This window comes from Macaca thibetana, chromosome 4 (genome assembly GCF_024542745.1).
Source record: "Macaca thibetana thibetana isolate TM-01 chromosome 4, ASM2454274v1, whole genome shotgun sequence".
In the NCBI taxonomy this organism is placed as follows: Eukaryota; Metazoa; Chordata; class Mammalia; order Primates; family Cercopithecidae; genus Macaca; species Macaca thibetana.
Genome location: NC_065581.1, coordinates 167,936,634 through 167,949,688, shown reverse-complemented (window position 1 = coordinate 167,949,688; position 13,055 = coordinate 167,936,634). Strand labels below are relative to the sequence as shown.

The following is a 13,055-nucleotide window of genomic DNA, read 5'->3' as shown; positions in this document are numbered from 1 at the left end:
CACAGCCCTCCCTGACCGTCCGCCGCGTTCCAGTTGAGGGTCAAGAGGCGACGGAGAAACCGAGCCCGGCCCGGGGACGCCGGCAGGGCCCGCCAGGCGTCTTGCAAGGCCGAGCGTCCGATACCGCCACAGAGGCCAGGGCCGCGACGGCGCCAGCGCCCTCCAGCGCGGGACCGCCGGTCACCGCAGGCGCGTGCTCGCCCACTCACTCCGCGTAGCCGAACACCACCCAGCCTGGCGCTGACTCCCTGCCTAGCTCGGGATCGAACCGGCCCCTGCGCCCGCCCTACCTCCATAACTTCCGGTGCCCCGCTGCGGCGCGCATGAATGACGCAGGCACCTGCGCGCCCCGCCTCCAGGCGCCTTGGAGCCCTAGCGGGCACTTCCGACCGTTCCAGGCGCAGGCGGGAGACTTCCGCCCTCGCGGGAGCTGCTGAGGCGTTTGACGGTCGGCGGAGGAGAGGCAGTGGGAGTCTTGGGGAGCAGAGCGAGATGGAGAAGCGAGGCCGAGGCGTGAAGTCGAGCCTCATCCAGACCCCGAACCAGAGCTCTCAGCAGGCGCCGGTGACGCCTAGGAAAGAGAGGAGGCCTAGCATGTTCGAGAAGGAGGCAGTGAGTGCGGAGACTGCTAGGGACCCGAGACGGCTTTGCCCGACCCTTTAATTGAAATCGCTCCTCAGTGGGCCCCGCTCCCGTCACCACCCCCAGAGCCAAGAAGGCAGCATTTCCCTTTTGTGTTTCTTTTTTCCCAGGTGCAAAATTGAAGCCTGAGACTGAGTTGAGCAGTCCCCTTTGGACTTGAGTGCTAAAGTTTTCTCGCTTTTTAATTAGGGCCGTAGAACCCTACTAAGTCGATTGGAAGGGTGGTTACAAGATCTTCTTTTCAGATTTACTCAGCTTGCGGATTTCCTGAGAGTACTCTGAGTATTAATTATTGCTTCGTACTAAAACACAGTATGTTAGTGTATTTAGTGCCATTATAAGCAGTTTGGCTAGCGAAAAATGAGTGTATGCTGTATTAAAAATATTTTGATAAACCAGGCAGAATAGTGCCGTGTTTTGGGTTTTTAAAACATCAGCAGTCTGGATCTTTGAAGAATGTACAGGAGAAAAAAACTTAAGTTGAAAATATTCTGTCCAAAACTTATTGTCTGATATTGATGGAAAGGGTCGTTATTCAGTTGTATTGGTGGTATAACACAGGTCTTTCTATATGATTAGGCTTTGAAAACCGTTAATGTATTAAAGACTCTATCTTTTATTGATACTAGTTTGCCCAAGGATACAAAGCTGTAATGATAGAGCTGGGACCAGAACCTGTGTGCTGGTACTCGGTCCACTTGGCCTGTATTGGTTTCTCTTCATACTTACTTCATGGACCTATAATAGGATGAAGTCAGAGATGACAGGCAAAACAGTTTTTTGAAGACCCTAAAACATTTTAAGATTACTCTCAAAAAGAGAATTCTCAAAATAAGTAATGGCGAAATTTCAGGTTCTAATAATGTTTCCTTGGTAACTACATTTTACAGAGGAGAGAACGAACTAAAGGAGGAAAAGTAAACAGGCCAAGTTTACACAGCTAAGAAAAAGAGCAGAGCAAGGCTAGAAACCTAAATCGATTGGACTTAAAACTTCACACTCCCAAACACTATGCTGTTCGCTTGGCAATGAGTCTGAATAACAGATAGGTCACCAATAGTAAAGAAAAATTTCTATATATTGAGGCAGACAAGGGTGGCTTTTATAAACTTACTGCCTATTTGAGGTCTGAAGTGGTCTTTAAAATTCAATGAGCCTGAACTCCATGAGGGGACACATAGGTGCACCTGGTATATAGGTTAAAATCTGGGAGTGAGGGGACATGGACCAAAGTAATTATTGCTTATTTGATATGGATGTCATCAATTATAGCTATCTTTAAAGTTGAGTCTTTTAGAGGTGAGAAATTTGAATAGAACAATAATTGGGAAGACATTGAGGACTCTACAAATGCTTACTAAATGTACGTGAGGAAACTGTGCACTTAGTCATTTCCAATTTAAGGTAGCTGTTAATTTCCCTATTTTGGAGCACAGGAAAATTTAAGACATACTGTTTAATCAATATGACCATCTCTTGATTTTATCTGTCTTGCCTCCATTTCCTTTTTTCTAGTGGTAGCATCTCAGTTAACTTTTAGAGAATTAACTCATCTGCAATTGCATAGAGCTTTGGTGAGATTGTCAGCTACTTTCCTTAACTTTTTAATGAGGATGAGACCCAAACTAAGCTAATTAGATGAATTATTTGAAATAATGCAAATACAATGATTGAGGTTTATTCACATTGAAGATGAGAAGCTAAAGTGCTCCATGTGTCTTTATGAATCTGGTTCATCAGCCTTCTTTGCTGTTATGTAAACTGTATCTTTCCAATAAATTATACTTTGGCTTAACAAGAATGAGTTCCTGTTGTTGAGATCAAAGGTTAACAAAATGCGAAGTAGATTACTAAAAATGGAAAGCTTAACTGTTCTCACCTGTGCACATGCATTTGAAAATCTTAAATACAACCGGGCACAGTGGCCCATGCCTGTAATCCCACCACTTTGGGAGGCCAAGACAGGTGGATCACCTGAGGTCAGGAGTTCGAAACCAGCCTGGCCAAGAGGCCAAAACCCCATCTCTACTAAAAATACAAAAATTAGCCAGTGTGGTGGTGGGTGCCTGTAATCCCAGCTACTCAGGGAGGCTGAGGCACAAGAATTGCTTGAACCCGGGAGGAGGAAGTTGCAGTGAGCTGAGATCATGCCACTGCACTCCAGCCTGGGCGAGACTCCATCTCAGGAAAAAAAAAAAAAAATCTTAAACACTAGCATGTGGCATTTAGAAATAAAAGTAATATCTCATGCCCAAGCTCATTTTATTTTAGGGCTATATATAGGCTCAATATAAGGAAATGCTACATCAGTAGAAACTCAGGTATTATTAGATGCCAAAAAGTTGATCATATTTAAAGCCTATTCCCAATTTAAAAAAGATTGTAAAGATTCTTAATAAAAGGAATAAAATATTCTTAATAAGTATAGCTTAATAAGTATATTATTATACTTAATAAGTATAGTCAGACAGCCAATACAATATTATACACAAAGGAGAAATTGTACAGATGTAAATTTTCAGCTTATTAGAAGCATTAATGGCTATTTTCAGGCCACACATGAATGCCCCATTTCCTTAAGAATCATTGCAGTTGAAAGCTGCTGTTAATGATACTATGTAGTTGCATCCCTTGAGTATACTGTAGAGGAAAGGAAGATCCCAATCACTGCCCTAGAGAAGCATTCTCTTAATAAACCAAAACAAAATAATTTTGTTTTTGAGAGGTTTATGGAGTTAATAATGCTGCTTCTGCAATTAAGACACAGAAGCCTGACAGATGATCACAACAGGAGATTTATTTCTGGTGAGGGACTTTTACTCTCAGCCAATATGGAGTAATTCTTACCAGAAACTACTTAAAGTAACACACAAAATGCATGGAGCGGTTGTTTCCATTGATTTGGGTGTCAAACAGGACAAGAGTGATCTCCAAGAGATGAGAAACAGGTAAGGTAAGCCCCAATATTGCCCCTACCTTAATTGCCTGGTGAGACTTTCCAGGCCACAACACAAGGAAAGGCCTCCTTTAGTTCAAAAGGAGTTGGGAGCCTGGGAAGCCAAGATAGCATGAGACTGAAGAGCAGAGTATTAGGACAGGGCTGCCCTAAAGACCTACAGAGCGTTTCTCAGGGTATTCAGCTTAGTGCAGCAGTGCATCTGGTGAGGAAAGTTCTCACCAAAGGTGGAGAGTGGAGGTGGAGAAAGAATCACCCAAAAGGAATAAAAATATCCTTGGGCGTGTTCCCACCAGAAAAAGTGGAAAACCATGACAAATACAGGGCTTTGGTTAGCGTGCTAAGAAGTGCATTGCCTTAGTAGTGGGAAAAATAGAGAATGAGTTCTTTGATCTGGCTTATCAAGGTTAAGAAGCAAGGCTCAAGAGGATTAAACCGTTTCCAAATGTCTTTGTTCTAGAAGAAAGCTCAGGAGTCTTAGGAATACAAAAATATCCAACCTGTAAGAAGGTAAAATTCACACTGTCTGGTCTCTAAATATTAATAGACCTACATAGAAGCAGGAAAATAAAGTTCAAAATTGAAGAAACAGTAATATCAGCCCAGAAATTACACAAAATAGAATTAATATAAACAGACATTAAAGTAGTTAAGAGAGTTATTAGTTTTCATCAAAGTAAATCATATGAAGTTATTATAATTACATTCCATATATTTAAGAGTGTAGAGAAAGACTGAGCATGTTAAATTCAACTCAGACTTCTGTAGATGAAAAATACTATGTCAGGAATGAAAATACACTAAATGACATTAGCAGCAGATTCAGTGCAGAAGAAAGGACATTTAGAGACACAGAAATTGGGGAAGGATGCTGAAAAAATATTACAAGATGTCAATGAGCTTTGGCAGAACTTAAAGTAGCCTAATGTTCTTGTAATTTGAGTCCCCAAATGAGGTGAGAGAGGACAGACAAAAAGTATTTGAAGAAATAAGGAATGAGAAATTTCCAAATTTGTTGAAAACTGTAAACCCACAAATCTGAGGCTCAGTGAACTCCAAGCACAAGACACGCGAAAAAAATTACGCCAAGACATGCAAAATAAAATTGCTTGAAACCAGTGATTTAAAATTTAAAGGCAACTAGAACAAAGGAATGTTACATACATAGAAACAGACAAAATGACAGCGTACTTCTCAGAAACAATGCAAGACAGAAGACATTGAAGCATCATCTTTAAGGACTCAAAATAACTATCAACCTAGAATTCTATACTCAGCTAAAATATCATTCAAAAAACAAAGGTAAGACTTCCAGCTTCTTGTTCTACATGTGAGGGGCTTAAAGTCCCTACTATGTCCTAACAAGTAAAAAGCTGAACAAACCGAAAAAATTAACTCTTCTTAGATCCATAAGAGAAGTGAGGTCACAGGATAAACAGCTGCCCCCAAAAGTAGAGTGACAAGCAGCAGTTTGCTCTGTGACCTCACTCCAGCCCTCCTTAGCCATCCTGTGTGACTTAAGCAAGTAGGGGAAAAAACAGAAAACTCAGAAACATTTGTGAAGTTCACAATCCAGAAGCACAGGTTCACTAAAATACCTAGTCCTACAACTATGGAATGCTTCCTCTCCACAAATACATTACAAGCACAATACTAGAGGCCTCGTTACAGCAGTGTTTTTTTTAAAAAATTTTTTATTATACTTTAAGTTCTAGGGTATATGTGCACAATGTGCAGGTTTGTTACATATGTATACATGTGCCATGTTGGTGTGCTGCACCTATTAACTCGTCATTTACATTAGGTATATCTCCTAATGCTATCCCTCCCCCTCCCCCCACCCCACAACAAACCCCAGTATGTGATGTTCCCCTTGCTGTGTCCAGGTGTTCTCATTGTTCAGTTCCAACCTATGAGTGAGAACATGAGGTGTTCAGTTTTCTGTTCTTGTGATAGTTTGCTGACAATGATGGTTTCCAGCTGCATCCATGTCCCAACAAAGAACATGAACTCATCCTTTTTTATGACTGCATAGTATTCCATGGTGTATATGTGCCACATTTTCTTAATCCAGTCTGTCATTGATGGACATTTGGGTTGGTTCCAAGTCTTTGCTATTGTGAATAGTGCCATAATAAACATACATGTGCATGTGTCTTTATAGCAGCATGATTTATAATCTTTTGGGTATATAACCAGTAATGGGATGGCTGGGTCAAATGGTATTTCTAGTTCTAGATCCTTGAGGAATCGCCACACTGTCTTCCACAATGGTTGAACTAGTTTACAGTCCCACCAACTGTAAAAATGTTCCTATTTCTCCACATCCTCTCCAGAACCTGTTGTTTCCTGACTTTTTAATGATCGCCATTCTAACTGGTGTGAGATGGTATCTCATTGTGGTTTTGATTTGCGTTTCTCTGATGGCAAGTGATGATGAGCATTTTTTCATGTGTCTGTTGGCTGCATTAAATGTCTTCTTTTGAGAAGTGTCTGTTCATGTCCTTTGCCCACTTTTTGATGGGGTTGTTTTTTTCTTATAAATTTATTTGAGTTATTTGTAGGTTCTGGATATTAGCCCTTTGCCAGATGAGTAGATTGCAAAAATTTTCTCCTATTCTGTAGGTTGCCCGTTCACTCTGTTGGTAGTTTCTTTTGCTTACATCAGTTTCTTTACCTGGCGAATCATGTCTGTCTTTCAAGAAAAAAATTAGGCATACTAAAAACAACAACAAACACAGAGTGAGCAGCAGAACCAGACATGGCAGGGATTTTGGAATTATCAGAATTTAAGTAACTATGATTAATATGTTAAAGGGCTGTAGTTGATAAAATAGCATACAAGAACAGATGAGCAATGTAAGCATAGAAATGGAAATCCTAAGAAAGAACTAGAAAGAAATGCTAGACATCAAAAAACACTAACAAAAGAAGAAACCTCAAAAGAAATTTAAAAAATACTTTGAGCTAAATAAAAATGAAAACATCAAAATTTGTAGAATGCAGCAAAAACAGGGCTTGGAAGGAAACGTATAGTATTGAATGTGTGCATATATTAGAAAAGAAGAAAGAACTAAAATAAGCCTCAAATAAACTATAAAAAAAGAACAAATTAAATCCAAGAAGAAAAGAAATAATAAAAATTATAGCAGAAATTGATGAAATTGAAATCAGGTACCAACAAAACTGAAAGCTTTTTCTTTGAAAAGATCAATAAAACCTATAAGCCTCTATCCAGGCTAACTAAGAAAGAGAGGACACAAATTACTAATAGCAGAAATGCAAGTCAGGATATTGCTAGAAATTTCATGAACACCATAAATATAATAAAAGAATATTATGAACAATTCTGTGCTCAGAAATTTGATAACCTAGAAGAAATGGACCAATTCCTTGAAAGATGCAATTTCCCAAAACTCATACAAAAAGAAATAGATAATCTGAATAAGCATATATCTGTTTTTAAAAATTGAATCAATAACAACCTTCCAAAGCAGAAATCACCAGGTTCAGGTGATTTCGTTGGTGAATTCTACCAAGCATTTAAGGAAAAAGTTATATCAATTATTACAATCTCTTTGAGAAGATAAAAGCAGAGAGAATACTGTCTAACTCATTCTAAGAAGTCAGCATTACCCTAATACCAAAGGCAGACAAAGACGCTACAAGAAAAGCAAACTACAGACATGTATCATATATTAACACTGATGCAAAAATTCTCAACAAAATACTAGCAAACTGAATTCAGCATTTTATTTAAAGGATTTGACACCACGACCAAGTGAAATTTGTTCCTGGAATGCAAGGATGATCCAGCATATGAAAATCGATCAAGGTAATACACCACATTAACTAAATGAAATAAACCACATGATAAATCTCAATTGATGAAGAAAAAGCATATGTCAAATTCAACACTCTTTTATTATAAAAACACCCCAAAAACTAGAAATAGGAGGAAACTACTTCAACCTAATAAAAGCTCTGTATGAAAACTGCACAGCAAATGCCAGGCGTGGTGGCTCACACCTGTAATACTAGCATTTTGGGAGGCTGAGGCGGGCAGATCACGAGGTCAGGAGATCAAGACCATCCTGGCTAACACAGTGAAACCCCATCTCTACTAAAAATACAAAAAAAAAAAAAAAAAAAAAAAAAATTAGTTGGGCATGGTGGCATGCGCCTGTAGTCCCAGCTACTCAGGAGGCTGAGGCAGGAGAATCGCTTGAACTTGGGAGGCAGAGGTTGCAGTGAGCCAAGATCATGCCACTGTACTCCAGCCTGGGCGACAGAGCAATACTCTGTTTCAAAACAACAACAACAACAAAGTGCACAGCAAACATCATACTCGATGGGGAAAGACTGAAAGCTTTTCCTGTAATATTAGTAACAAAGCAAGGATGTCCACTTTTGCCACTTCTTTTCAACATAGAATTGGAAGTTCTAGCCAAGCAATTAGGCAAGAAAAAGAAATTCCTGGCTATTAATAAAATGAAGCTCACTGCTTTAATTTAAGAGGCTAGAGCATTTATCTGGGACATATTGGATACTATGCAAATATTTCATTAATGCATATTGGATGTCACAGAATGAATGTTTCATGTCAAAAGCATGAACTGATAAATATCGAATCAATGCTCTTTTGGTATCTTTTCAGCTTAAGACTTATGAATGTGCTACCTAAATAATTATATTATTTAAAAATGAGTAAATGAAGTAAAATAAAATTTTAAGATAATGAAGGATAATATTTTCATAATCTCAGGGTAGGGAGGAAGAAAGGTTTTCCCTGTATCTCCATCCCATAGCCACTCAGTTGCTCTCCCTGGAGGCCACTCTTGTTTCTAGTCCCTGTGGATCATCCATGGATATTCTAAATATATGCATGCAATTTGTGTGTATATGTTTGTGAGTATAGATAAAAGGATAAATGGTATTCCTTTTTTTTTTTTTTTTTTTGCCAAATTGATAGCCAGGAGCAAATCTAGGATTTAGCAACCACATCATTGTAGAAGTCTGTTTAACAGATTTCCAAGCTTTGTGTGAGCCCTGTCCCATTGTACAGGGTTTTTTAATCTGAAAAATCATTTTACAATTTAAAAAGTAATCTTTCTCCCTTTCTCTCTTCCCCTCTCTCTTTCTCCTCCAGTATGCACAGATTTTAAGAGAAAGACTGAGAGAGTCAGTTCACGATGTTCAGTATGTAGAGCCTCCTTTTGATGACTCAATTGCTGATATAGGTAAAGAATGGAAGAGTGCCCTGGCAAAATTAAAGTTTGCTAATTCATATAGAATGGAGCCACTGAAGAAATTCCAAGCTCATTCAGTACAAACTAAAATCCAGCAGATACTAACAGTAGGTTGATAAATATATATGATAGCAGTATTGTATGAGGGTTCTACAGAGAAACAGAGAATATATATACAAAGAATTTCATTCCAGGAATTGGCTCATGCAGTTGTCACTAGAACCAGAAGGCATTGTGTGTCATTGGTGCAGGCACAACAAGTCAGTTAATCAGAGATGTGTAGTCTGTCTGCTAGGTGTCCAGTTCTGCTCCTGGTTTGTAAAAAAGAGTAATGCTTTATAGCCCAAAAGCCATGTCCATTTCCTTCAAGTTATACATTAATTTATTAATAAACATGGTTAGAAATCTTTGAGTTCACTTTCCTGGAGGCCAGAGAAAAATCAGTGGAGTGAGAGGCTACAGAGGAGGGTTGGAAAGAAGTAGTTTTAATGTGAGCCCACTGAGCAGGGCAGTGACATGGTACAGGTTCTGAGTCCAAGTAATCTCCACTATAAGAAAACCAAAATCTGAATTTTAATACATGTATAAATTTTAAAAGGTTTCTTTCCTTTACCTAAGAATTTCTAGAAGTCTTCTTTGGAAAATCTCCTGTGTCTTTCTATTAACTGTTTGGCAGAGTAGTCTAGTAAATTACAACTTATAGCTTGTGTCGATAATGAAAAGTAATTGAATATAATTTGAAAACCCCAATAAATATTCCTCAAAATTGTTACAGAAATAGGTAAGCATAAAATGTATTTAATATTATTTAGTTAGGAATATATTTATTTTTAAACAGTTATATATATTATTTAGACATGTTTTCTACTTGAATTTTTATATAGAAAATATTTGGTTTGAAAATAAAAGTATTTTTCTTAAATTTTCTTAAAGGAAAGTCTTAAAGATGTCAAATACGATGATAAAGTATTCTCTCACTTGTCACTTGAATTGGCAGACCGCATACTGTTAGCAGTCAAAGAATTTGGGTACCACCGTTATAAGTTCATTATAAAAGTATTATTTATTCAAAAGACTGGCCAAGCAATAAATGTAAGTACCCCATTGATACAGGATCTAGCAATTAGAACTATAAGGCATCTCCTCTCTAGTGATTTGATTTTTATTGTGATGACTCAAGGGCACTCCATAGATTCTGAGGTACCTTTCAAAAGAAAGTATCATGTTGTTAAATGTATTTATTTCACTGTCAATTATTTGAGAAGTACAAACCAGCCGGGTGCATTGGCTCATGCCTGTAATCCCAGCACTTTGGGAGGCTGAGGTGGGTGGATCACCTGAGGTCAGGAGTTTCAGACCAGCCTGGCCAACATGGTGAAACCCCATCTCTACTAAAAATACAAAAATTAGCTGGGCATGATGGTGGGCCCCTGTATTCCCAGCTACTCGGGAAGATAAGGCAGGAGACTCTCTTGAAACTGGGAGGCGGAGGTTGTAGTGGCCCGAGATGGCTCTACTGCACTCCAGCCTGGGCAATAGAGCAAGACTCCATCTAGAAAGAAAGAAAGAGAAAAAGAGAGAAAGAGAGAGAGAGAGAGAGGAAAGAAAGAAAGAAAGAAGAAGGAAAGAAGGAAGGAAGGAAGGAAGGAAGGAAGGAAGGAAGGAAAGGAAGGAAGGAAGGAAGGAGAAAGAAAGAACCTAGAAGTAGCAATTTGATACTAATAATTTATTAAAGTGCATTGCTATTCTCTTCCTTAAGCATATCAATTTTGACAGTTTAATGTAATTTAAGTTAATTAATTAACCAGTATATTTATTTTGGGCACTAGTGGGTGTTAGGTACTAAGGAAAAGACAAGGAATGATAAAACGTGGACCATGATTCTCAAGGAGATTTTACTGTAGTTAAGGAGATAATGCAGCACAATTTAGAATTTAAGGAAATAAAACGATAGGAATAACGTAAACAGCCTGGGTTTTGGAGTCAGATCACCTCTGCAACATTTGCTGGCTGTGGCCTTGGCACAGTTTCTTCATCTATAAAATGGTGATGATAAAACTGGCTTCCTAGAGCTGTTGTGAAGATGAAATGAAATTATCTATATTAAAATCCTTAACATAATCACCAGCACAGAGCCCTCAATAAACAGCAAGGTAATTATTAAATTATTTATTAACAAAGAGATAATATCACTAGGCTGTGTAATTATCTAAGGAGTTGATACGGAATATGTGGGAGTTGGAGAGAAAAGAGAAAAAAAATTGCGTTTGGAAGAATCTGTAGAGGTTCCATTTAGGAGTGGACTGTATGATGAAGCATGGGGAGGGGGACCTGGACTGGCAGAGGGGTACTTGAGAGAACAATCAGCAAGAAAGAACCGTCCTGGCTCCCATGGAGAAGAGAAGCTGCACCACATATGACATACAGATTTAAGAAATAGGGATGTTCTAGATGGTAAGTGCTACAAAGAGAACATTAAGGTAGGGATATGATAGAGTAGCAGAGTGGCTACTTGGGATTGTTTAGAGAAGGGAGAACCCTCTGACATCCAGATAAGAAGGAACCAGCCGTACCAAAGAGGAGGGAGGATGTTCCAAGCAGAGAAAACTTCAAGTGCGAAGATCCTGAGGCAGGGATGACTTCGTGTGCTTGATATGTAACAAGTAGGTAGTAGAGAGTGGCATGATGCGCAGTGGGGGAATGTTTCAGCTTATATGATTGCACAACAAACCACCCCAGAACTTAGTATCTTATAACAACAGCCATGTATTTGCTTACTTTCTGTGAGTCAGCTACTTGGCTTTTCTGCTGGTCTCACCGATGCACTTGTAGCCATGTAATGACTTACCTGGGCCTGCAGGTCCAAGATGGCTTCTGTCACTTGTCTGACTGTTGGGCTAGCTGTGGCCTGGGCCCCTGGGTTCTCCTGCATGTGAGCCAGCATCCTCCAGTAGGTTGAGTGGGCTTTCATAACATGGGGGTCTCAGCATAGTGTTCCACGAGCATGAGAGCGGCAGCCACAAGACCTCTGAAGGACTTGCTTGGAAGTTTCACAGTGTCATGTTTTACAACTCATAGCAAGTCACAAGGCCAAGTCTTATTCACAGGGTGGGGACATAAAGTCAACTTCCTAATAGGAGAAGCCATAAAGAATTTTTCGGCCGGACGTGGTAGCTCATGCCTGTAATTCCAGCACTTTGGGAGGCCAAGGTGGGCGGATCACCTGAGGTCAGGAGTTCAAGACCAGCTTGGTCAACATGGTAAAACCCCATCTCTACTAAAAATAGAAAAATTAGCTGGATGTGGTAGCAGGCACCTGTAATCCCATCTACTCTGGAGGCTGAGGCAGGAGACTCACTTGAACTCAGGAGGTGGAGGTTGCAATGAGCTGAGATCACGCCATTGCACTACAGCCTGGGAAACAAGAGTGAAACTATGCCTCAAAAAAAAAAAAAAAAAAGAATTTGGGCCATTTTAGATCCTCCACGAAGAAGTGGGCTGAAATCAGATCACATATGGATTTGTACACAGAGAAAAGGAGTTAGAATTGTCCATATCAGCCTACTTGTATAGTCAATGCCATTTCTTTATTTCAAGGCAAGGCCCAGACAAACTTTTTGGCTGAAAATCTTTAAAGGGTGGGAAGACTTCCTTGTCAGGGATTACATGGCAGAGTCATACTGTATGCAGAGCCACTACATCCCCATTCCCAGGGGCCTTCTGCTCCTGGCCCTGGAAACACAGCTAAGGGAGCCTCTCTCTGTTTTAGAGAAAGGCCAGCCTCCATTAAAGAAGAAGGATGGGCTGGGGCAGTGTCATTCTCCAGGCTTTTTATGAAAGGGAAAACCAGACAAATTATGTCTTAAAAATAATTTCTGAGATACTGATGCATTCATTTTTTAAAAACTAGTGTAGATTTGAAAATTACTTCTTAATATGTTCAATCTAAAGTTGGTCTTTACAAAATTTCTCTCACAGATTGCCAGCAGATGGATCTGGGACGTTGCATGGGACAGCTGGGTCGCAGCTAAACACGAAGCAGAATCCTACGTGGCACTGGCCTTGGTGTTTGCCCTTTATTATGAATAGCTCATTACAGGTACTAAGGACTGTTTACTGCTGAGCTTTTCAAAAATAAATGAAATTTACGTATTTGTGAACCTCATAATATTTCTGATTTGCTATATTCTTATTCTCATTTGAGGACT

The 13,055-nt window shown here is 39.4% G+C and overlaps 2 protein-coding genes across 9 annotated transcripts in view; one reads left to right on the top strand and one right to left on the bottom strand.

Annotated features, from left to right (window-relative positions):
* ERMARD (ER membrane associated RNA degradation) overlaps positions 1-13,055 on the bottom strand; it is a 129,332-nt gene that overhangs the window by 38,808 nt on the left and 77,469 nt on the right. For 5 of the 8 annotated variants that reach the window (XR_007724899.1, XM_050787110.1, XM_050787115.1 and 2 more), the window contains exon 1: positions 291-317. The exons of 1 other annotated variant lie outside the window; for it this stretch is intronic. Coding sequence is in view for 5 of the 7 variants with exons in the window: in XM_050787110.1 (XP_050643067.1) it covers positions 291-296 (6 nt within the window). In the remaining 2 variants the exon portion in view is untranslated. Of the gene's footprint in view, positions 1-16; positions 78-290; positions 333-13,055 lie in introns of those variants that run through there. 2 more of the 8 variants (XM_050787107.1, XM_050787113.1) reach the window with 2 other exon arrangements.
* Positions 318-13,004, top strand: DYNLT2 (dynein light chain Tctex-type 2). The gene is made up of 4 exons (XM_050787120.1): positions 318-612; positions 8,748-8,954; positions 9,781-9,939; positions 12,826-13,004. Exons 1-4 carry the CDS (start codon positions 328-330, stop codon positions 12,934-12,936), a joined length of 762 nt encoding a protein of 253 aa, XP_050643077.1. The 5' UTR covers positions 318-327; the 3' UTR covers positions 12,937-13,004.